At 34.8% G+C, this 26,840-nt stretch overlaps 2 protein-coding genes across 3 annotated transcripts; one reads left to right on the top strand and one right to left on the bottom strand.

Annotated features, from left to right (window-relative positions):
* The first annotated feature begins 4,927 nt into the window (after positions 1–4,927).
* Positions 4,928–9,938, top strand: LOC122028053 (rop guanine nucleotide exchange factor 1-like). The gene is made up of 6 exons (XM_042587075.1): positions 4,928–5,292; positions 5,400–5,516; positions 5,585–6,069; positions 8,299–8,646; positions 8,755–9,283; positions 9,600–9,938. The coding sequence occupies exons 1-5, from the start codon at positions 5,079–5,081 to the stop codon at positions 9,178–9,180; spliced, it is 1,590 nt and encodes a 529-aa protein (XP_042443009.1). The 5' UTR covers positions 4,928–5,078; the 3' UTR covers positions 9,181–9,283; positions 9,600–9,938.
* Positions 9,939–10,353: 415 nt separating this feature from the next.
* LOC122026265 (serine/threonine-protein kinase STY46-like) lies at positions 10,354–23,571 on the bottom strand. Of its 2 annotated transcripts, none has more exons than XM_042584931.1 (16): positions 23,148–23,571; positions 22,654–22,768; positions 21,401–21,444; positions 21,131–21,247; positions 19,731–19,785; positions 18,876–18,986; positions 18,258–18,308; positions 16,748–16,878; positions 16,554–16,661; positions 15,563–15,636; positions 15,284–15,459; positions 14,542–14,637; positions 11,410–11,490; positions 11,263–11,316; positions 10,835–10,969; positions 10,354–10,741 (listed from the first exon to the last, which is right to left on the bottom strand). In XM_042584931.1, the coding sequence occupies exons 1-16, from the start codon at positions 23,372–23,374 to the stop codon at positions 10,664–10,666; spliced, it is 1,653 nt and encodes a 550-aa protein (XP_042440865.1). In that variant the 5' UTR covers positions 23,375–23,571; the 3' UTR covers positions 10,354–10,663. The 2 variants fall into 2 exon arrangements, with proteins under 2 accessions (XP_042440865.1, XP_042440864.1); XM_042584930.1 differs by having other exon boundaries at positions 16,748–16,923.
* Between the last annotated feature and the right edge of the window lie 3,269 nt (positions 23,572–26,840).

The following is a 26,840-nucleotide window of genomic DNA, read 5'->3' on the forward strand; positions in this document are numbered from 1 at the left end:
TATCCCCGCTATAAATATCAATTTATTATTATTATTATATTTTTTCCTATTGTTTTTTTTTCTAAATCAATGTGGTGTAGTAATTATAAATCTGTAGTTGTTCTTATAGCTATTATAATTAAGTTGTTATATAATTATTATATAATTATAGTAGTTCCAATTTCATAGTTAAAAAAATTACGGTAATTTACCAAAGGGCGCACGTGAAAATCTGAATTTATCAAAAGGCATACACTACTTTTGTATTTACCAAAGAACGCACTTTTTTAAAAGTATTTCCTATTTTACCCTCTTAATAATTTGACTTTTTCTACTGTTTTTCTTTTCTTCATTATATTTTTCTCACTTCTCTCTCTCCTCTGTCGGCAGAATATAGGAATAACATTAGTCAATTTTTAATCACATTTTAATACATTTGAAGAAGCCAAAATAAATAATGGACACCATATTTGGACTCCTTGCAATTTTAAAAATCCACAGGAACTGAAATGGGTACAATCGGAGGAACCTAGAGAGCTCCGATTGGGCTCATTTCAGTTTCTATGGATTTCTAAAATTATAAGGAGTTCAAATATGGTGTCCATTATTTATTTTGACTTTTTATAGATGTTAACAAGCAAAATCAAAGAATCGGCATAAAAGTCCACGTTGGGCCTGATATGGAATCATATCAGGCCCACGTTGAGCCTGATTTGATCCATATCAGGCCCAATGTGGGCTTTTTTGCCGATTCTTTGATTTTTGCTTGTTAACATATATAAAAAGCCAAAATAAATAATGGACATCATATTTGAACTCCTTGCAATTTTAAAAATCCATAGAAACTGAAATGGGTGCAATCAGAACTCTCTAGGTCCATCAATGGGTTTTGACCGAAACCCACTAATCGATCTAGAAAGCTCCGATTGCACCCATTTCAGTTTTTATGAATTTCTAAAATTACAAGGAGTTCAAATATGATGTCCATTATTATTTTTGGCACTCCTAGTGGTAGACTAGAGGTTTTGAAAAACCCTAAATCTCTCTTTCTTTCTTTTTTTCCTTTTTTTTTGTTTAGGCCTGATATGAAGAGATATCATGCCCACGTTGGGCCTGATATCTCTTCATATCAGGCCCAATGTGGGTCTGATATGAGAGATATCATGCCTAGTAATAACAAAAAAATAAAAAAAATAAAAAGAAATAAAGAGAGATTTAGGATTTTCAAAACCTCTGGTCCACCACTAGGAGTGCCAAAAATAATAATGGGCACCATATTTTAACTCCTTGTAATTTTAGAAATTCATAGAAACTGAAATGGGTGCAATCGGAGTTTTCTAGGTCGACATGGACCTAGAGAGCTCCGATTGCACCCATTTCAGTTTCTATGGATTTCTAAAATTGCAAGGAGTTCAAATATGGTGTCCATTATTTATTTTGCCATTTTATAGATGTTAACAAGTAAAATCAAAGAATCGGCAAAAAAGCCCACATTGGGCCTGATATGGACTCAAATCAGGCCCAACGTGGGTCTGATATGGAATGATATCAGGCCCAACGTGGGCTTTTATGCCGATTCTTTGATTTTGCTTGTTAACATGTATAAAAAGCCAAAATAAATAATGGACACCATATTTGAACTCCTTGCAATTTTAGAAATCCACAGAAACTAAAATGGGTGCAATCGGAGCTCTCTAAGTCCATCAGTGGGTTTTGACCGAAACCCACTGATCGACCTAGAAAGCTCCGATTGTACCCATTTCAGTTTCTATGAATTTCTAAAATTACAAGGAGTTAAAATATGGTGTCCATTATTTTTTTGGCACTCCTAGTGGTGGACCAGAGGTTTTGAAAACCCTAAATCTCTCTTTATTTCTTTTTTTTTATTTTTTTATTTTTTGTTCTTACTAGGTCTGATATCTCCCATATCATGCCCACATTGGGCCTGATATGAAGAGATATCAGGCCCAACGTGGGCATGATATCTCTTCATATCAGGCCTAAACAAAAAAAAAAGAGATTTAGGATTTTTCAAAACCTCTGGTCCACCACTAGGAGTGCCAAAAATAATAATGGACATCATATTTTCACTCCTTGCAATTTTAGAAATCCATATAAACTGAAATGGGTGCAATCGGAGCTCTCTAGGTCCGATTGCACCCATTTCAGTTTCTATGGATTTCTAAAATTGCAAGGAGTTCAAATATGGTGTCCATTATTTATTTTGTCTTTTTATAGATGTTAACAAGTAAAATCAAAGAATCAGCAAAAAAATCTACATTGGGCCTGATATGGACTCAAATCAGACCCAACGTGGGCCTGATATGGAATGATATTAGGCCCAACGTGGACTTTTATGCCGATTCTTTGATTTTGCTTGTTAACATCTATAAAAAGCCAAAATAAATAATGGACATCATATTTGAACTCCTTGCAATTTTAGAAATCCATAGAAACTGAAATGGGTGCAATCGGAGCTCTCTAGGTTCATCAGTGGATTTTGACCGAAAACCACTGATCGACCTAGAAAGAGCTCCGATTGTACCATTTCAGTTTCTATGAATTTCTAAAATTACAAGGAGTTAAAATATGGTGTCCATTATTATTTTTGGCACTCCTAGTGGTGCACCAGAGGTTTTGAAAACCCTAAATCTCTCTTTATTTTTTATTTTTTATTTTTTGTTGTTACTAGGCCTAATATCTTCCATATCAGGCCCACATTGGGCCTGATATGGGGAGATATCAGGCCCACATTGGGCCTGATGTGAAGAGATATCAGGCCCAACGTGGGCATGATATCTCTTCATATCATGCCTAAACAAAAAAAAAGGAAAAAAGAAAGAAAGAGAGATTTAGGATTTTTCAAAACCTCTGGTCCACCACTAGGAGTACCAAAAATAATAATGGACATCATATTTTCACTCCTTGTAATTTTAGAAATTCATAGAAACTGAAATGGGTACAATCGGAGCTTTCTAGATCGATCAGTGGGTTTCGGTCAACACTCACTGATGGACCTAGAGATCTCCGATTACACTCATTTCAGTTTCTATGAATTTCTAAAATTACAAGGAGTTCAAATATGGTGTCCATTATTTATTTTGGTTTTTATAGATGTTAACAAGCAAAATCAAAGAATCGGCAAAAAAGCCCATATTGGGCCTGATATGGACTCAAATCAGGCCCAACATGAGCTTTTATGCCGATTCTTTGATTTTTCTTGTTAACATCTATAAAAAAGCCAAAATAAATAATGTATACCATATTTGAACTCCTTGTAATTTTAGAAATCCATAAAAACTGAAATGAGTGCAATCGGAGCTCTCTAGGTCCATCAGTGGGTTTTGACCGAAACCCACTGATCGACCTAGAAAGCTCCAATTGCACCCATTTCAGTTCTTGTGGATTTCTAAAATTGCAAGGAGTCCAAATATGGTGTCCATTATTTATTTTGGTTTCTTCAAATGTATTAAAATGTGATTAAAATTGACTAATGTTATTCCTATATTCTGTCGACAGAGGAGAGAGAGAAGTGAGAAAAATATAATGAAGAAAAGAAAAACAGTAGAAAAAGACAAATTATCAGGAGGGTAAAATAGGAAATGCTTTTAAAAAAGTGTGCTCTTTGGTAAATACCAAAGTAGTGTATGTCTTTTGGTAAATTCAGATTTTTAAATGCGCCCTTTGGTAAATTGCCGAAAAAATTAAATTTAAAATTTTTTGAATTTTTTTAAATAAAATTAAATGATATTTAATTTCATCTCATAATTAAATTATAGATATCTCAAGAGTTTCAATTTAATATATTATATGTCATATAATCATAATTTAGCCCGAATTAAAAGATATGATCTTTCGGGGTGTCCTTTTAATTTTATACGGTTTTTAATTTTATACGGTTTTTTACTAAAGAAGTGATTATGTTTTCTTATTTATCCAAAGGAGCATCATAATTTCAAAATTATTAAAAAGAGTACTAAAAATAATATTATTCCCTTCCTATCTTTCTTATCAATATCCTAAATCCCCTCTTTCTTTCGTCATTTTTCAATGCATCCTCTCTCTCTAAAATTAAAAATGGTATATTTTCCCATATCAAATTCATGGTGGACCTGAAATTTTCCCATATCATGCCCATCATGACCCTAATATGGTCCAATCTCAGGCCCACTCTAGGGAGGATAGATCTTTTGGATCGTTTTTTACGATCCAGGGGATGATCCCTAAACATCCATTGGTGGAATATATGATCCTCACTTATAAAATAGGTGGGGACCATTCATCCCCACCAATACATGTCTAGGGACCATCCTCTGAATCGTAAAAAGCGGTCCAGAGGATCTGAGCTCCACTCTAGGCTTGATATGGAAACATCAAACCCACACTGGGCTGGGCCTCATATGAAAAATATTAGGTCGAGTGTAGACTTGATATGGTCCAATATTAGACCTAGTGTGGATCCAATATTTTTCCATATCAAATCCACCAAGGGATGTATTGAAAAACAATTATTTGGAGAAGGGATTTAGGAGGTTAGTAGGAGGGGTAGAAAAGGAATAATACTATTTTTAATATTTTTTTTTATAGTTTTAAAAATAGAATGCTCTTTTTATAAATGAAAAAATATCCGCTCCTTTTGGTAAAAAAATAATTTTCTATATGAATAATTTTTCAGAAATATTAAATGTTTAATAGTGTTCATTTGATACCAATTCAGAATTAAATTCAGAATTTTTTAATACGAATTGATGAAAATCATTAGGATCGCTGTGACGAATACTCATAACTAATAGTCATTTATAATTTATTTTCTCCGCGACGGTTTGATGTAGGCGCTAAACGAGCAAATGATTTTTTTTACCACATAAATGATATTCCAATAAAATTAAAATAAAGATATAATAAAAGAAATTTTATGCCGGAAGGCAGGGCCAGGCCCCACACACACTCGACACTCAACGACTCGTCTCGCTTGCCATTTTCCGTTTCATCGTCCACGTCGCTCTCTCTCTCTCTTCCTCTCTCATCCCTTTTAAGGCCTTGCGTGCAACCTTTGCGTTGCGCCACAGAGAGCGCTTCCCTCCGGCGATCGTTGACCGATGGAGACCGTCCCCTCCGACGATGACGACGAGGAGTTCACCTCCGATCTCCACAGTGACCGCTGCGGCACGTTCAGCCCCAGTGACGACGTCAGCGAGTCCGACTCCTCCACCTGCTACCTCCCCTCCGCCTCGTCTCCCCTCGCCCCCTCCCTTCCCCCGCATTTCCTCTTCTGGGACCGCAAGCTGGAGAAGAGGCCGTCTGATTTCTCCGGTTTGTACTTTCTACTCTGCTCTTCGCCCCCTTCTCCGTTAAAACGTGCTTGTCTTCGAGATCTGGAACTGAGAGAAATTGTGCCCTCCCGGTCATTTCTTCTTCAGAAGTGGAGCTGATGAAAGAACGATTTGCCAAGCTTCTTCTCGGCGAAGACATCTTCGGCGGAGGCAAAGGAGTCTGCACCGCTCTTGCTATCTCAAATGCCATCACCAATCTTTCTGGTGAGATCCAATCTCCCTCCATTTGGCTTGCGTCGTTCGCATTTCTTTTACTAAATTTGAGTACTCAGCCACCGTGTTTGGGGAGCTCTGGAGATTGGAACCTCTGGCGCCGAAGAAGAAGGCAATGTGGCTGCGGGAGATGGATTGGCTGTTGTCTGTGAGTGATTCCATTGTGGAGCTTGTCCCTGCCGTGCAAGAGCTCCCTGGTGGGGGCACCTTTGAGGTGATGGTCTCGCGTCCTCGGCCTGACCTCCACATGAACCTCCCTGCGCTCAAGAAGCTTGACGCCATGCTGATTGGGATGCTGGATGACTTCACGGACACTGAATTCTGGTATGTGGATGGGGGGATTTCAGTTGCTGATGCGGATCAGGATAAATGGTGGCTACCTTGCCCCAATGTCCCACAAGAAGGCCTGTCTGAGGATGCAAGGAAGAAGTTGCAGCAATGCAGGGACTGTGTCAGTCAGATACTTAAGGCAGCCATGGCCATTAATAGTGGGGTGCTTGAGGAGATGGAAATCCCTGATGTCTTTATTGAGACCTTTCCTAAGGTATAAATTATGATGACTTACTTTATTGTTTGATCTATCTATTTATCTATCCTACATTGAATTCAAAGCAATATTGGATCACCACCTAAGTTTTGTAATTTTTGGACGTGGCTAGCAGTATATTTTGTGGCTTCAAGCTCAACAATGATCATGATCTCCCAAGACTTATTCATTATAGTTATAAGATTCCTTGAAGTGTGGCTGTAGAAATAAGATGTTTGTTCATAAATACCAATAAGTTGAACGTGATTGTTGCCTTCAACAACTAAGTTCATATAAAACTTTTTTAGTTTACGCATTCGGTTAATCTTTACTTTTTCTGCTTCATCTGTTGTCCGCAGCTTTTGAGATAAAACAATAATTAGATCCTACAACAACCTTTTCTATGCTACGGATCATCTTTGAGGTAAGTTCACTTATAGGGCATTAGTTAAAAAAGACTACTGATATGAAAATGAGTTCTATTAAATGTTATTGATCAACTTGTGTGTATAGAGTGGTTGCAGATCTAATTGCAATGCAGTACCATGGGTTTCACAAGTCGATCTGTATCTGCATGACAATTACTTCACATGGAAGTTGTGGGATCTGAATGGATGTCATTTAATTACCTAATCATGTCTAAGGAAAAATGAGGTGTAGGATTTGAGAGAATAGAAAAGTATAATCCTGTGTTTGTGATTTTTGAGAACGGGGTGAGTTAATTTCCTCGACATTGAAAAGTGTAAAAAGCAGTTGCTCATATAGCAATGCCATCTACAAAGTGAATCAATGGAAGTAGCATTAATAGGTTACCCATCCTATGAAATGTGAATCATGGAATAGTTTGATTCTGATTAGGCAAATGTGGTGTGATAAGGAGAGTAGGCAAATAAGAATATGAGGTGTTGAATAATAGTAGCACCTTACCCCTCATAAAATACTCAAACAGGATGCTTGAAATTAACTCTGAATAAGGAGTCTTGGAGCAATGGTGCTCTCTTTTAACAGGTCTGTATTTGGATTAAAGACAGTGTTTATGTCATAGCCTTGCCTCTGTATGACAAAAAAAATTAAAGTGGAAGATATGTTTCACATGAAAAGTTTTATCCGTAATGTGAAATAAGACTACTTTCTCCTAACTTGCAAAAAGAAATCACTGTAGAGAGCAATAAATTTCAATCTCTGAAATAATATATCAAACATGTAATATCGAGTATGAAACCAGATATCACAATAGAGTCAGGTTATTAGAGTCGAGTGAACTAGAACCACCATAACTGTTATAATACCTAGCTGGACACAGATAAAGAGAGGCTTGGTTTGGAAGCTGTAACATTTGTTTGCTGGATAGCATACGAAGTTAAGTTGTTCTAGCAGAATCTGAATGACATTACACAAATGGTTAATTGTTTGGGTTTCTTTTCCTTTTTGCATTTTGCATATACTCTGAAATTAAATTTCTCCATGCCTATAAGACACCTAACTTTCAGTGATGGTTAAGTTGTCCGGTAGGGCTGAACCTAATAGGAGCATTGAGCCACTTAGTTAAGAGTTATGGGTACAAAAGTTATATTTGGTGGCTAACATATACTTATTCCTTGAAACTTGATGGATGGAAGAGTGATGAATGTGATAACTGGAAATTAAACAAGAGACCTATAAATTTCAACATGATTTTAAAGTATCTGCCTACAGTAATGGAATATCTTTTTTTGTCTATTAACGGTTATAGGTTAAGTCAGCATGATGCTTACTTGCTTGGGTCCAAACACAAATTCCACAATTGTAGTGACCCTTCTTTGCTTTGGTGGGGAAGAAAGTTTATGTTAAAGAACAATGTGATATCATCTAAATTCTAATGCATGGTCCATCTGGTTTAATGATAATATGAAGTGGAAAAAATGATTCTTAGAGTTACTACATATCAATTTGTCTGCTGTGATACTTCTGGCCATTATATAGTGTAAATATTGGCCTGCCACCAAGCAGTGGTTTAGGTGCTGGATGTTCATATCGGCTGACATAATATAGACATTTGTGATTGATTTTACTTCACCATGTTATCCTTTGCTTATATCTGGAGTTTGGGCATTAATCCTTTTGGTACATGCTATCTTTTAAATTTTTTGAGGGTATGGTAATATCGGCATTGTATTCCAGTCTTAAAACAGCTATGCGCTATTGCTATTCATGTGCATTGTAATCATAAAATGTTAAATCTCTTTAAATGTTGTGCTCTTCCTGCAGAATGGAAAATCATGCTTGGGTGAGATAATATACCACCATATAACAGCTGAACAATTTTCACCTGATAGCCTTCTGGATTGTTTGGACCTTTCATCTGAACATCATACTTTAGAAATTGCAAATAAGATTGAGGCAGCAACTCATTTATGGAGGATGAGAGGTCATAGTAGGCATTCGGAAGTGAAGGCAAAGAAATCTTGGCGGGGGAAGGTGAAAGATCTTGTTACCGACACTGAAAGATGTCAATTTCTGGCAGAGCGAGCAGAGTGTCTTCTGCAAAGCTTGAGGCTCCGGTGTCCTGGACTTCCTCAGACAGATCTTGATATGAACAAGATTCAGTACAACAAGGTATTTATCTATGATTCAACTGCAGTTAGTGAATGAATACAAGGCCTCTTTAACTATTCCTGGTTATTCGGTTAAGATCCTATCCTAAGGTTGAAGTCTCCTTTGCAGGATGTAGGGTACTCTATCCTTGAGAGTTACTCCAGAGTCATGGAGAGCTTGGCATTTAACATCATGGCAAGAATTGATGATTTGATCTTTGTGGATGATGCGCCCAAAAAATGTTCGACTGCCGAAGCAGTTTCTATATTTAACCGGGGAGGATCAGGACTGCCAGTTCAAAAAAAGATCTTGCCTAGTCCCTTCTCAATTCAAAATACACCTCGCACCTCACCTTTTGCAGCACCTACACATTGTTCAACCTCAGTAAGTGGAAGCCCTGGAAGGCTGCAAGCTTCACTGAGCAAGAGAAATATATTACATCAACCAGAGGCCAAGTCAGGGAAGATCAACTCCGGTCATCTGGAAAAGGTTTGGTCATTCACTGGCAACGTGAGTGCCAGAAAAGATGCAGAGGATGCCCCCGAAAGGGACTGACTCAACAAAACGTTTACAAATGCAAAGCATAGAGAATGCAACATGACTGTTACTCGTCTGGTTGATGCTTTGCTCTGTACAGATGCACACTTTCAGATATCAGGTTTGTTTTTTCTAGAATTAGCTGCAAGATCGAATCTTTCTTTGTGTTTTGATCTATTGTTAGTGCAGTTTTATGGTTATTTCAAAGAAAATTATATCATTACGAGCTTTTGGTACAACTTATTGCTGACCTTAGTCAACTCCTTTTTGGGCCTAGTCTATAACTCAATGCCATATGTTAGAAACCTATGTAATTACTTGTTTGTCTAAGCTTCATATAGCTTTGTGCCCTACTACCATATCTAAATCTTTTCTTTTGAATATTGAAGAATTTGAGTTACGGTAAGCTGAGTAGAGATTGCATTTCTGCTCTGCAGGCTGATGCCGGGGATTGTCTGAGACTAGTAAGAATGATGGCTCTTTAATTGGAAGCAATTGACGATTTCAAATTTTGTAGTTTTGTTTAAGACAGTGGTAGTTTTATTTAATGCTTAGTTGATCCTAATGGTGCACAATTGGGTTTCTGTAAATTTCTTTTAAGAAACTATGAACTGTTTCTTCTTTTGCGACTTGTACTGCAGAGTAAAGGCAAAAGTAAGGTTGTTGAATTGTGTTTGTTGTAGTGCAATTCCGGTAGCCGGAACTGATTGTAGGGAAGAAGGTTGTCGTTGATGGGAGAGGAGAGATTTCCTGCAGTAAATTCTCTTGAATTCAAATTGAGTTTTCAGGACCTAAGTTCATTCTAAACTCAATGTTTCCATGCAATTTGTATGGGTTAATAATCCTATGTTATGGCTAAGTTGAAGGGTCATATCGACATTCAAACAGTGTACAATGTTGACATTCAATCACGAGTTGAAAGAACATTCCAATGGTAGATGCACTTGTCTTTGCTGCAAGGAAAGACAGAAGCTACTTACAAGGTCACGCCATCAGTAATACTTTCTAGCTATCTGCTAACGGATTCTCTATAAACTCGCCATTGTAGAATCTACACTATGTTGAGTTGCGGCTGCACGAAGATATGGCGGTTGTGCAAGAAGCTCGAGGATCAATTTACAACATTGCTTTTTAAAGTACAAATGTATTGATAAATGAGAGCAGATTTAAATTGGAACAATTTGGTAACAATAACATGAATTACACAAAGAAGAATTGATTAGAACTCTTGCGTCAGTGTGAGAACTAGTCATGCAAGTTACATTTCACGCCACTGATTAAGGAAAAAAAAATTCAACTCAATAATCAAAAAACAGAATCGAAACCCACAAATTTAATACTGTACAGTTCTTAAGAAACTAATCCTATCAATTCCAGCAGCAAATTGAGCACCAAATAGCACCTACCAGAACAAGAAGATTGGGTGGCCAAGTTCGATCCCAGATCCCAGAAATGCGTGATGGAAACAATAGGCATTCAGATCTCGGCTTGCAAAAAGGACTCAATGGTTTCGTCTGAGAACTGAGAAAAAACCACTTGATGACTTTTCTTTGCGGCGATCATCAGATTCTTCCCCAACCTGTTCCGCATTCAGATCAATTAACCGTCAAGGTTCAAGTACTAATATATTAGTTTAGGAACACAATCTATAGTTTGCTGTTTAGTAGGGAACCTCTTTAGCAATATGCTGTAGTGTCTCTAATATTTCTGAGAAGTCGGGCCGGTCAGTGGGTTCTTGTTTCCAGCACCCCTCGAGCAGAGCAGCAAGCTTTGGATGTGCATTCTTTGGAATGGTGGGTCTCAAGCCCTACAAGGGAACAAAAAACATGTGTCATATAGTTTCAAGTTTTTCCGGGGGAGAAATGAAACATATTTTTTCAGCCAAATTATCATCTAATTCTCTCCAACAAACATGTTTCATCTAAAACCTATCGTCATAGGTAGAGAAATATTTCCTAACAAAGTGAAGCCACAGCGAACACATTCAGATTATATGATTGCTTTAATTTGTAAGAAATGACGATGGATATATGGAAGTTACTACTATATAGAATTTGTTTTAGAATTATTATTCTTGCATCAGTGAAACTGGAGACGTACCTTTTGAACCACTCCAACTGCAGCTTGTAGTGGGGTTAAATATTCGTATGGAAGCTGGGCAGAAATGAAAAAAATAGATATAATAAGCTTGTTATAAGATTTGAATTGTGCAACAAAAACAAAATAGTAGCTGCAAAGATCAGCTACCTTAGCTGTAAGCAGTTCCCACAAGACTATTCCAAAGCTAAAAACATCAGCTTTGTGATCATAAGGCTTGTGTTCTATGACCTGAATATGAGTAATGAAGTGAATTTTTCGGTGCATTAGAGGTAGGAAATAGCAGAGACAAAGACAATTTATCATCAAACTACACAATACTTTAGCAGTGATGATTAAATTGACAAATAATAGTTGAAAAAGATATTCTATAAAAGTAAGAAAATATCCTACATAACTAGCAAATGATAACAAGCAGTGGGAACAATATGATGCAAGTATATATGTATACACCTGCACAAACACAGGCACACATAAAGCAAATGATGTTGATTGCTATTGATAATTCAATGATGCACATTGAATTATATAAATTGACCTTCTGTTCAATTTCCAATATGATGTCCAACAAATACTTTTGGCACTTCGGGCACCAAAACCCCACTGATCGTGTTTGATATGTTTTCAGGAAGAGCCATATATATTCATCTGTGTAATCTGTGAGACTCATACTAGCATCCAAGTAACATGGTTTATTGCTGCAAGTTCCCAACAAATTTAATTGCAACACCATCATTATTGATAAACTAGTTTATCATAACCAATTTACAACATGATGGATAGATTAGAAAAAATATCCACAGCTTTATGATGGGAATCTAGTTTGTCTTCCCAAAAGGCAAGTGACTAAAGGTAATATTGATAACAAATGGAAAAATACCCGAGCCCTTTATGAGCCAAGCTAGCACTATCTAATAGGTGTATAGTAGCAGAACATATTTAATTGGATTTGGATCTAGACATTATACAATCTAATGCAAACTAGGAATTGAATTTTTAGAAGTTTTAGATTTAGTAAAAGTTTATTTTGATAGATCCTCTCGTTTAGAAAGAAGAATAAGTTGGTTCAAGAAGCTTTTAAATTGGTAATTGTTTTATTACAGCGTATAGGATAATTTTGGCAGAAGTTTAATTTAATATGGTATCTTTCCCAATTTATAATTTGATTGAGTACTTTTAGCTATAGAAACATTTCTTCTCTAGAATATTTAGTTTATTTTCAACTTTATTCGGATTAGTGCCTTTCAAAAACCACAATCCTCCATGATCATTATCTTGGTATAATATGATTTTTTTTTATTTGCTTTCCTACGTGAGATCATATATTTCTGTGTTATATTAAGGGTAACATATCTCTCTGTGAGTTCTGATCAACTTTCTTGTTGCATCACAATCTCGTCTACAACTTTTTAACTCCCCCATAGTAGCATATAACCTAAGCTTAATGGAATCTTATAGATGTAAAGGGAGATAAGTCAAATTTTCACCTAGTTCACTTGCACCTTCCAAGAGACCAAAGTACGAGCACACTGCATAGTTTTTAAAATGCTCTCATACCATTAAAAATATAAGTACAGTGTACAATTTTGATGCTGAAATGCTCTCAAATAACTAGAGATGTCCTCAACGTTGTAACTCACTTTTCCTAACAATTTCTAATAGAAGCTAGAGAATTAAATGAGTATTGAAATAAACTTGAAACATAACGTGATCAGAAAAGAAGCCTCCATTTATATGCAGAAAAATTATTTATTCGTGACAAATATTTTTTTGGATTTTTTTTAATAAAATAGATTATTATTTAAAAGCTCAGTGCACAAAACTCTCACCAATGTGGGGTCCTAGAAAAGAAACAGACCATATTAGATCTATTGTACATAGCATTGCAAGAGGTTATTTTTGCGACTTGAACCCGTGACCACAAAGTCACATGGTAGCAACTTTACCATTACGCCAAAACTCTCCTCCTCAAAGGTTGAATTGATTGGATGCTTTGACACAACCAAGCCTACCTGGTTAGACCATCCAACCTATTAGGCTCATCTTGCCTAACCGACCTAGTGGGTGAGCCAACTAGTCAATGTGGGCACCAATCGACCAACATAACCAATTTAGTTGACTTAGACAAACCACTCATCCAACTTGATCAGGTGAGTTAGACTAAGTTTGGTAGGCCCACTTGGACTGATCAACTAGATTAGATCGACTAACCCACTCAAACTTTTTGATTAGACCAATCAACTCAATTTACCAGATCCAGTAACCTAACTTGAGTGGCATGATGGGTCCATTTAGATTGAGTAACTCGGCCAACTCAGTAGGACTGACCAACTCAACTAACCTGTTCACCTTGTTCAAACGAACTAGACTAACTTGATTAGCCCACCCAGCCCACCCAACCCACCCAAATCAATCAAATCACCTCACTTGCACAAATCAATCAACCAGCTAAGTCCTCCCCGACTGATTAGCATGTCCGACCAAATCAAATCTATTTGCTTGCTTGACTTACCTTGACCCACCCAACCTAGTCGACTTACCTAACCCACTTGATCGGATCACTCAAAGCAATTGACCCAGGTAGACCAATTACCTACCTAAATTGATTGGTCTACATTGTAGCAAATCTACCACCCTCTAGCAAACTAGGTACCCCCCATGGGGACAAATTGATTGGGCTACATGAACAAAGGTGGGTGAAGAACATAGAGCATTTATTGATAGAGTGAAGGGTTTATGAATGAATAGAAAAATAATTTCTACTTTTTGTCAAAAGAATGCCATTGTCCTAAAAAAAATGCATACTACCAAAAGAAAGTCTTCATTTAATAAAAACTACATTGCGTTGAATATGATTTCCAAATACACACACAGTTTTCTGAAGAATATTTTGTGAAACAAACGGAGCCTAAAAGGAAAAAAAACTGCAACAAAAATTATCAACTTTTACCTTGAAATGAATCAGGTACATAATATTGAAGTGCCTATAAATGATAAACTGCCAACTAAGTAGTGCACCTTTGATCATTTATCAGATCAAATAATTATGACTCATAAAGCAAGTTGCCCAAACTCATTGGCAGAAGTAAATACAGTTCTTAATCTGATAACTGAAGAAAAAACTTTCAAAAGTATTGACAACAAAAAAATACTAACAAATCAGAAACAATTGTCAATAGTCCGAAAAAAAGATAGAACTGTATAGTTAGATGGAAGAGCAATTGAACCCAAGGGTTAATTTGTACACTTGAGTAAGAAGTGGGAATTAATGTGGGATAATACCTCAGGTGCCATCCATCGATAAGTTCCTGTTTCAGCAGTCATAACTCCGGACTCCACTTTGACACGTGCAACACCAAAGTCTGCAACCTTAACCACCTGCCAAATGGATTAGTAAATAAAGTATGAACCGAAGAAGGTAGCTAAGAAAATTCCCACAGGTCAATAGGGTCAATGTTTGATGCTCCACTCATTCAAAGTAAAAGAACTACAAAAAATGAGATATGTATACAGACATCAAATACAAAGAATACCGACAAAAAGAATACCATACAACAAACTAGTTTCAAGGGACATGTGCAAATATCATCTGGTTCTCACTAGAGTAAACTTATAATCCACGAATAAGCTTTACATTAGTAAAAGAAGAGTTTAGCCACACAGACCTAGAACAAGATAGTATATGCTCAATCATCGTCGTCTACCTCAGAGAACAAAAAACATGTTGTGCCACTAGTTTAAAAAAAAACAAACTGGAAGTCAATTTGTGAAAAGATATATTTTTACAATTCAGCAACCAAAATTATTCAATCATCTAAAAGTATATGCAAGTCATCTGAATGTTATGGAAGGGCTGATCAGAGATACATACACTGAGTGGGACCAACTAATAGTTTGCATAATTACCAAAAAAAACACCAAACAAATTAGCATAGAATGAAGAACCATAACCAGATTGGCTACAAAACTTCAAAGAGAACCAATCTAAAGGAACCAGGAGATAGATATCCTTAAATTTACTTGCCTCATTCTCATCCATCAGAAGATTGGCAGCCTTAAGGTCTCGGTGAATAATGTTATTTTGATGCAAGTAATTCATGCCCTTGGATATGTCAATTGCTACTCGGAGCAAAGCTGGGAGCTTAAAAATTCCTTTCTGTTTATGAAGATAGTCATAGACACTACCCCCTGACATAAATTCTGCAAGAATATACAGAAATAATAAGGGAAAATTTTGAGAAAACATGTCTAAATCTTGAAAAAGATAGACATACATAATCAAAGGTTTGTAAGATTTTATTACCTGTAACAATACATAATTTTGGAGGTCTAGTACAAGCTCCAATAAACTGTACCACATTCTTGTGACGAACCTTCCTGGAAAACAAAGAGAAACAAGTCAGTATAGGTGCAGAGTTAGATAAGCATAACCTCAAGCGGTTTATTGGTAAGATATTTGTGGCAATCAGCACAGCAGCAAAGTCTAAAGCAATTTATGGCAGGGAGAAATAACATGAAGAAATGGCAAAAGGAACATCTTAGAGGAATATCTCATGAAAGATATAAAGACAAACCTGATTGCAAATCAAATTGCAAACCACAGCTGCAAATGGTTTTTAGATTGTACTACCCCCAAACTATACCATCCAATGACTTCAATGTTGCCACTTCCCAAGGCATAACTTTATGAACACAACTAAGATTTTATCCATTTATCATAATTAACAAATTTATGCAACATAATCATTTTATTGTTTTCAGGAAAATGAACAGCTACTCCTCAAACGTGCTGGCAAAGAGGGAAACAGAGAGGGCCAACAGAGAGAAAAGAAAGAGAGACAGAAAAAGATCATGAATGGAAATCAAGGCAATGTATTACAAGACCAAGAAGGAGCTATCATATGAATAGAACTTACTAGTAAATATTAAAAAAGAAGAAGAAGAAGAAGAAGAAAAATAAAGCAGGCAACTTTAACAAAGAAGAAGATTCTCCAGCGTGTATTTCCATAGATCTAGAAAAGCAAGGAAGCAGTCAATTTTCGAGGTTATTAAATATTAACTACCCCTGATCCAACATTCTATGAAAGAATTTGTATAAAATATAAGAAAAGTAGCGATATATGTCAAAGCACATCCATAATGTAGTTTTGTGCACTATAGAAGAAATAATAAGACACGCATGTCGTGTTTGAGGCTCCGTCTTAGAAGTTCTGGTGGAACAATATCCATTCAGGCAATTGGATGCTATAAAAGATTAATTCTAATTGCTTATATACAAGTTAGCTTTCACTGACCGCATGATAAATACTTCCTGGGCAAACTCTCGCTGCATATCTATGTTTACACGCTCGGGCCTTAGTACTTTAATTGCCACATCCTGGCTATGGTAGGTTCCACGATATCTGGAAATGAATAAACTAGTAATTGGCAGGAGAACATAATAAACATCTCATTATCCTACCTATGTCAGTCAACTAGTGAAACTTACAGATCCCCATATGATCCAGATGCAACTTTATTTCCAAACTTGAGAAGCTGAAAATCAATTTCCCAAACATCAATTCCATCTGTTGGTATCTGAACATGCTCTGGCAGAGAGTTGCCTTCATGTAGTGGACTCTGTATTTGAAGAGACCATGCTTGAGACTTTGACCAAGTTTGTCTCTAAATAAGCAGAATTGAATAATCTTAAGCATCACAATCTTATAACAAGATATGAATTACAAAAAGACATCATAGTTGATTAATGCATGAGTTGATATATAGTGAAGGATACTGCACAAGTTACAACAAATTGAATAAAATATAGAAAATACTAACTATTAAATCACATACTCAAACACCGCAAACTTTGGTCCCAATTCCAGATGAAAATAGTGGAGGATTGCATTAGGCCATAATTGCCGGTATAAACTTATGTCAAAAATGACATAAACATGGATCTCAACAGTTGCATTTGCCATAAAAATCATCATTCTGAATGATCTAGTGATTAGACAAATAGAGCTTAATGGTGGGACCAGATAACATCTGCAAAACCTACCCTAAATATTTAGGAGACATGGCCAAATATTATTGTTTATTTTATCACATTTGTAAGAGATCACATTTTATCTATCCACTTCTAATCATTAGTCTTCTAAATTCTAATATAAGCACCTAGACAAGAAACAAATTGGAAAAAAACAGACATGATTTTTTTAAGTTTAGCCAAGAAAAATTAACAGGAACGAAGCAGAATCATTAAGTGCCTCATTATGCTCATCTGGGAAAAAGTAATTTGATTCTAACAGAACGCTGTCCATAAAAGTGTCTGACATTTTTAATGCTTCAAATGTAATAGATGACCCTCTACTTTGAAATAAGCAATGAAATATAGGAGACCTCCAGGATATCATTGATCCATTTGTAGTTTAGATTTAAACTTGAAGTTTAAACATAGTAGAACCTGATGAAATGTACAATTACATTTCAAATCAAGGAAAAGTTTTACAGCCAAATCCAGTAGGAACTATTCAACATCTAGCTATGCTTCTAAACAATTTCAATCTATGGTTCTATTCATTAAAATTTAAAATCATGTAGTTCTATTTAATGATATCATAACATACAGTAGCATCTCTTGCAACAGCTTCCATATACTTCAATAATTTCCATCCTTCATGAATTCTCCTTATGCATATTGCAATACATTTTGTCGTCCTAATTGCACATACTAAGTACTTGTTTAGTCCTAAGCTAAAATCTAGAAGGGAAAGAGTATACAAGATACAAAATGTAGATAGAATAAACTTAATAGAGGCATAAGAATAAGTCTTCAAGAAGTGTTCAGCTTTGGGGGTTTAAGAGAAGAAATAAGCAAAAATATTAGCTATCATCATAAGCAACCATATCAGTTACAATTTGAGTTCATAAGAAACTAAAAGTTCATATTAATGGACTCATTGATGATCCACTGATTAAAAGGATCTTTAAGAAGAATAAAGAAAGGATGTTACCCCCATCTTGTGAATTTCCTTCTGTAACAAATCCCTCAGTTGTTCAGTTTCCTGTATATTGAACAGTAAGCAAGTATTAGTAAAACCTAAACTAACGCCAATAACTACCTATTACATGCACCCATAAAAGGAACAACATCATGGTCCAGTTGTAAGCAACAAAGTATAGCAAAAACAGTTGTATGAGCAAATTAAATTGCTTCAAAGTTTAAAATAAAAGAGTGTTATATGGATGAAACTTCAAATCAATATAGTAGATTGTGAGAAGTTTCCATACTATCAAGTTAGTGTAAACTTTGATAGCTGTTGTTAATGTCCTGGGCTAAAAACCTACCTTTAACTGAAATTAAGGCTTGCTTCAATTCCATATACCTTATCAAAAAAATATTATTATTGGATTGCAAAAACACTAGTCATATTTTAGGGGAAAAGAGTACAAATAAAAATTCAACTAATTAAGTTTATTCAAATACTACTGGATGACTATTTATAAATAATAAAGATTTGAAAAAAATACAAGTATATAGCAGTCAAACAGTTATAAACAACTTATTTTTGGTGACTAAATGTGAAAAAGATCATCAGGCTAAACATTGCAATAAAAGTTACAAGAGTTACCTCATAAGGCCAACCCTCAACAACAAACACATCCAAGGAGTAGCCATCGTTTGTTGAGAATGCATGTGCTTCTTGAATATTAAGGCCAAGCTCACCAAGCAATGAAGTCAGCTGGAATACCAAAAATACATCAATTGACAAAAGTATACTTAAAAATGCAAGCTACATTTGTACGAGATTTCATGATTCGATCATCCTTCAATATAACTTAAAATGGCAATATCAACAAGTCCATCTTTACTGAAACTGCAAATAGAGAAGTGAAATATCATTGAAATACAGCAATGAAAGCACTTAGGATTCCATTCCTCATATACTGCATATTACAAAATTCAGTTTTAGAAATAGTTATTAAGGAAATTATGATTTACACTATTCCCCTCAGGCATCATAAATATGAGTACAGTTTAACAAGAACTTTGAAAAAGGATGTCAACCCAACCCATCACAGCTTGTATGTCCTTGGGAAGTTAGTATAAATTTATTCATATTAAAGAAGGTTGTCAAACATGTACAATCCTTGTGCAAAATTTAAAATTTTCCAAGCAATTTCAACAAATGGCGGTAGCCAAAAGAGTAAAAAAAATCTTGGTTCTTGTATTTCAAAAATGATGCTTCCTCCAAATATACGTATGGGTAAACAGAATGATATGACATGATACAGAACCAATTGGCGGGAAAAAGCGACTAACCTAAGAACTTTGTTTCAAGAATATGAAAAGTTAATCAAGCAATGAATTTCTCATAAATTAATATGTCAGAAGTGACAGCAACAAATAAAATATATTGGTATCTCAAAGAAGGAGCATCCTATTCCCTTGTATGTTCAAATTTGAAGAAGATAATGTTTAGTACCAAACTCAAAAGCTTTGGTTTGTCATTAGTTGAAAAGGTGATCTCGTGCATTGGCCTGCAACCAAACAAATATGTGGTTCAGAAGAAGAAACATAAGTTGAATGGAGACAAGGAGATTAAAAACATCTGAAATAATTTCTAACCGCATACTGATATTACTATTAAAAAGGAAACATTTTCTTTGATAGAACACATCAAAACGAGAGGTTACAAACAAATATAATTCTGTATTCAATGATATTACTGAATATTCTCACATCTGAAATATTTCTACCAGGAAAAAGGATACAAGTAATCTATAGATCTTATTTATCTTATTCCAGCAACATAAATAGACTTTCTAGTTGCTATGCCTGCCCTAGTTTTTCCTGATTCAAGGACATGCCTTTGCAAACACAATCTGGTAAGATCACCTCCTCTGAGATCTCTATCCAAGGTATCTTAGATCTTAGGCACCATTACAAAGTCTGAGATACATATGAATTAGTAATTGAAGGCTGTCTTTTTCAGCTAACCAACCTCCATCAGTTACAAATCAAAGGTTTGACTTTGATTACTTCTATATATGTATCCCACACTCTTCCAGATTGAATCATTAAAAAGAGAAAGAAAATATATGGGCAATGACTTGGCATTACATCATTAGTTTTTTTCATATCACTAGAAGTTTTATCATGAAAAATTTGTTTTGTTTCTTGCTGATTGAGTGGAGCTAACTCAATCTATTGGCATTATATTTCTCAAGTTTTTTTCTTGACTGAATCAATCAATTAGGTTATATATCCGAGTATTCCAAGACATGAAGACCAAATCAAGTATTTTTCATAAGTATGACATTTCTTTCAATATTTTAAACTAAATTGTATGCAAGAGTTTCCAAAAAGTTAACAAGGTTTATTATCTACATTTCTTGTCAAACAATATTTTCAAGAAAGAAATCATTTTGGACACATTAGTAAGTATGATGTGATCACCGTTTCTTCTCTTCTCCATTTTCTTTTTCTAATATTATATAATCATTAAGAAAATCATCCTGGTTAATCACTTCTCCAAAGTAAGAGTTATTAGGAAAGGAACTAATTTTACATTTATAGCCTTAAGAGAAACTAATTCATCACACTTCAAAATGAACATTAAAATCATATGAACATTAAAATCATACAACAAGGGGCAACACAGAAAAATGTTTACAAAAAACAAGTACATCAGGGTTTGTCCATAGAGCAGTCAAATACAATGCAACTAGCATTGCAGTGAATTTAAAGCCTATTGAAATGTTGATGATAAGTATAATTGTCATATATATCCTAAAGAATTTTTAGTATGTTCGTTTTGTTTATTTTACATACAAAGTTGGAATCATGAGATAGAATTAGAAAATTACAGGAGTAGCACAAAACCTGGGCAAGTGTGCAGAGTTTGCATCACTATCACCATCTTCAACATCTTGCTTGCTGGCTTCAAGAACAAGAGCCCCGAGATTAGGAGAAGAACCAAAGGCAGGAGGAGGATGAACGCTGAAAGAAATATGGGCACGAAAAATCATTATTAGCATACCATTTGGAACAAGAAAGAGAAAAATACAGCATAGCCAATAAAAATTAGAAGACAAGTTAACATGCATAGAGAAAATTTCATCAGCTGAAAAAATTTGAAGCAAAGAAATATACCTATGTTTGAAGTAATTGGAAGTTGACTGCCCCTCTCCTATTATCTATGCAATAGAATTAGAACTATTAGCTTGGTTTCTATCATGACTAGAAGAAACCTAGAGAAGAATTCAATCAATCTAAACAAACGAATTGACTGAGAAAATAGACAAAAAAGACTACTCGACATAGAACGTATGAAGAGATCGGTCACAAAGTAGAAGCTTGGAAAAGCAATGTTCATTTACAAGAAATCAAAATTCATTAAGCTCATTGTGCAGATGTTTAACAGTTAAAACCCAAGATCAAGATTAAAAAATCTTTCATCTTAATACATAATTTTATGTAATATTGTTAGTTGTTACAGTTCTGTGACAAAGTTATGCATAAATATGGTCAAAATAACTTCATAATACCAAGGTGAATCATATTTCCCAATGATGCATTTGAGTCGTGCACAAAACAACAGCACATTTTTTCTGTCAAAAGTTGTTTAATCAACACAGTGAAAAATCTTTGGCTCCACGTGATTGTCATTTCCTTGGGTAACCAAGTTGCAAAAACATAACCACATGCAAAACTATAAAGATTTTTATAACAAAAATAATTTGTAATTTCATTATGATATCAGTGACATATTTTTCACATTTAAAATAATTACTTGATATTTGATGGACATACATGAAGGTCATAAAAGCATGCTTCAAAATTAGGAACCAGGTTAGGTATCCAGAAGATAGTAAAGTCAAATCTTAACATAATTAGTTCCCTTCAAACTCATCAAGGTGACACTGACACCCATAAAAACTAAATATTAAAAAATGTAAAACTTGGCCGTGAGAAATTGTTTGTTACAATTCCCTAAAAGAATTACAGGGTTATTTAGTAAATGCCCGACAATATGTAGTTATGTACAAAGAAATATTCACTAAGCTGCAACAAGTTTTTTACTGATCCTAAAGTTAACGAAGTTATCCCATGCCATTACGCCAACAATTTCAAATGCACAGACTGGGGCTTAATGACTAATTAACCCCAAAAAAACTATTATATCCAGCATCACATTGCTCAAACTGCATAGAAAGGATATCCATTTATTCAACTCTTCCCACATGCATGCAATTAATTACAGCAAGTAAACTGTTTTTGATGCGTAGGATCAAAGAAAGGGATATCTCTGATGTCTGGAATGGATCACCATAGGCTCTTCCTCCAAGAAATATTAGAAGTGAAATCTTACATACGCATAAAGAAGTAGATGTTGAATTGTTTACCTGGACCAAGCGCACGGCAAAGACAGGCCTATTTGCAGGTTCTTCAGCTAGTTCCAGCAACTTTTTATGTGTCAAGACATCTTCTGCTCTCTCCACGTTAACATCCAAGGCATAACTAAGACGATGGAAAGAAAAACTATAGGATCAGGGTAGATTCAATGGAAAAATGCTTTACCAAAACCAACTAAGTGCAGTAATAGCTTCAACTCATAGAAATTTACATTTGTAGATCTGTGTCAACAATAATCAGCAACAAAAACTACCAATATTCAGTAAGAATTCGAAGGATTGAATTCTCGAGCAGCCAGAAAAAAGTATTTCTATAAGTAACTCTACTGCCTCGAGAAGGAACAGAGTCAAGGAAAAAACAAACACTCGTAAGAAAGCGCATAATGAGCGATCTTCCAGAACCCAAATTCGCCAAAAAGTCGGATCAAAATATCAAGTAGTTAATGGCATCGGAACCCAAAAAGGGTAGTGAAAAACGGATCTACCGTGCAGGAAGACGATTGAAGTGGTTCCACAACCCATCCTCGAAGGACGGCGACTGCACCTCCGGCAATCCGGCCTCCCTCAGGCGGCGGAGGACCTCGTTATACACGTCCAACTTATGGCGCTGCTGCTGCTGCTGCTGCTGCATCAGCTTCTGCCGAGTGTGCACGGGAGACGAATCCGCCGCCGCCCAACTCCCGCAGCTCTCCGTCGCATCCTCCATCGCCATTCAACAATCCAAACCCCAACCGACGGCCGGAAAACCGACGAATGCAAAATTTTATAAAGAAATCTTCTCCCAACAACCTGGTTTCAGGCGATCGACGGGAGGCGGTCCCGATCGGCCATGATCCACGTGAGACGAAGCGACAGCACCGTGAAAGGATTGGCTTTAAACAAAAGTAACGGAAGCGGAGAACAGAACGAGAGAGATGCGAATCTTATATACAGGGTGATGGGCGAGGGTTGAGGAAGGCCATCTTGCAATTAGCGGAAATCCCAAGGGTCCGACAGTTAAACCGCAAACGTGCTCCTTTTGCAATCACGCCCTTGCATTGTCGGAGTACAAGAATTTATACATATTAGAAAACTCATGCTGGTAAATAGTGAAAGTTACAGGCGCTATTTAGTAAATTCCTTTTTTATAAATAAGACCTGGCTTTTAACACAATTGCTAACTACTAGAATTTTAATGTGATCAAAAGTAATGCTTATCCATTTGATTGGTCTAAAAAAGAAGTGTGAGAAATGAGTCAGCATTGTCGCACCTTCCTATCTCCTCTTCTGGAAAGTTTTCATTTTCACCCTTCAATGTTTACTATTTTAAATTTTCAGATTGCTTTTCCCCTAATGACATTAATCAGGAAACATTTTTTAATTAATATTTCCAAAATTTATAACATTATTTAATTTAATTCGACTTGTTTTTATTTTATTTTCAAAAATAAGAAAGCCAGCTATTTAATTGCATAGTGGTGACGTAATTAGATTATGCAAGATAAAACTAAGTAATTAGGCTGTAATTAAAATGATGATGGTGTTTAAGAAATTTAAGCCTCGGTGTTGGTTGTTAGATTGGATATGCCATGGATGGAGAAGCATTATTCTCGTGCATGAGGTGATACACGAAATATAGACTAAGGCAATTGCATATTATATGATGGCATGATAGCATATTTAACCTATTTGATATTTGATATGATTAAAATTTATTTATTTTTAATTTTTGCTGACACCACTAAACTAGCATCGTTCATTTTAATATTGATTTATGGAAAATAACACGAAAATGATATTAGTCTTTAAAGATCAACTCTAACATATTAGTCTTTAAAAATTAACATCAATACTAAATGGTGTTAGATTAAAATAATTAAATTTTTATTGTCTCAGATAGTTCTCGTCGGATGTTACTCACAATCACTCACATAAATGTGTATAGACTATATAAATCATACATTTTATTTTATTTAATAAGATACCCAAGTCCATTCAAATTGAATTTAAGATGAATTAAATGATTAAAATGGTTGTTTAAATTTGGGTTAAGTTTGATTTAAATTTGATTCATTAGCTATTTTCGAATTTTAAATTTGAGTTTTGGTTAATGAATTTGACATTACAAGTTTATTTATCATTTTGAGAATTTATATCTATTTAAAAGTTTGATAAAAATTATAAATTTTTTAATGAATAATTTATAATTTATATTTATATTATTAATGAATTATTTATCTGATTTTATAAATTATTCAAATTTATTTATTTAATTAATCGGTATATATTGATTGGATATAAATAAATTTGTATAAAGTTGATAAATTTACTCGTTAATGTATAAACCAATGTTTCCATAGATTCAATCGTGGTTTACAATTATAACTTCCACATCTGTTCATTTGGCATCTTTACTGTATAGTATAAAATATAAATATAAAGAAAAGGAAAAGAAAAGATAATGATTCAAGTCAAGATTTATTAAGTACTCTAACCCTATGTCAAATAAAAAAAGATCCACGAAAGATACCAAAGCAATCTTGTATCAGACTACTTGTCTCCTCGGAATTTTGATTTATTTATACTCCCACAGTACTATATGAAATTTAATAGATTTATAGAAGGATATATTTTTTAATTTGATTTTGTAAACAAAAATTGTAAATGCAGAGTGTGCAAATCTTATGACGAATCACATGACATAGATGATCTGTATAGTGGTGTTGTCATGGATATATTTAGGACCGATTTCTAGCGAATACGAAAGCCTCATAAATTATCTCATATCCTGTATACACTCTTGTTACCGGATAAAATCTTCCGTAATTTATCTATCTATATTTAATCAGGGGACGGATGATAGCAAATTGCTTAGGATGGTCACTCAAATATAATTTAGATTAAGGGGAAAATTGTCTATGTCCATTTTTTTTATATTTCAAATATATAGTTTTTTAAATTATTAATTCTAAGATGATTCATCAAAATTCTCATCATAAATCTAAATCTAAAAAATAAAGATGAATTTTAGTAGACGGTCTATATATGCATAAATTTCAAACACATTCATTACCTGAGTATTTGTCGTATTTCTTACCATAAGGGCACTGTGTTAAGAAAAAAACAAATTATCTATCACTATAATTAATGAAATAAAATTTGCGCTCGGGATAATGAGACAGTGATAATTTTTATAAATTAATAGATGAATTTTTTAATAGGTAATTAATCTAAGGACCGTATGCGGGAATTGATCTAAAAACCGTCTGCTGAATATTTTTCGTTTTACTGGTAGTCAATTTAAAAAAAAACAAAATTTCAACATTTAAATTATTTTTTTTAAAAAAAAAAGCAAACGTTTTTTTGGTACGGGTTTGAAAGTGAAGTAGCTGAATAGGCAAGACCACCAAGTCGTGACGTGGTCTGAGTCGGAAGCGTATAGAGCAGGCAGACACGTTTTATTTCAGTTTTTTGCTTTTTAAAATACTTTGGGGGTTTTAAATGTGGTTATTTAAATTACGAGGAGAGTCGTATCAGTTAGGAAATGTGGCTCTTGAAGGTCGCGAAGGGCCGCCGACCAGCCCCGCGCCGCGCACGTGCATTGGAATTTTGATGGCGGCGCGGCGGGCGGCCGGCGCAGGCTCATGTTCGCCACGTCAATTCAAACGCTGTGCGCTAGAATTTGGAAGGATAACTTAAAATAATGAGAGGAGACTGGGCCCCACCGTTGAAGATGACAATTGGACGCTTTTATATTAAAAAATAACTATTTAAATTTAATTAAGATAATTTTTTAAAAAATTTAAATTATAATAATAGTCATTAACTAATTATTATAATAATATAACAGTCATTTAAAATGATTTTAATCAAAATTAAATAATATTTGATAAAGAAGGATATCTTTTATATAAAAAATATAATAAGATGCCTTTTAACTTTTTTTTAAAAAAAAATAAAGTGCGATAATTCAGATAATTCAAGTGTCTTTTTAATTAAAAAATGAAAATAAATAACAAATGTTAAAATGTTAAAATATCTTATCCTAAAAACATGGTCCTGGTCAGGAGACGCGGAAAGAAAAAAGTCAAAATTTTATCCCTTCTGAAATAGCAAAGAATTAATATTTATAAGTATTTTTTAAAAAAACCTAAAGTCAACGTTGACCAACATTAGAGGATTGGGTTGGACTTGATCTG

The sequence above is a fragment of the Zingiber officinale genome, chromosome 10A (assembly GCF_018446385.1).
Source record: "Zingiber officinale cultivar Zhangliang chromosome 10A, Zo_v1.1, whole genome shotgun sequence".
NCBI classification, from domain to species: Eukaryota; Viridiplantae; Streptophyta; class Magnoliopsida; order Zingiberales; family Zingiberaceae; genus Zingiber; species Zingiber officinale.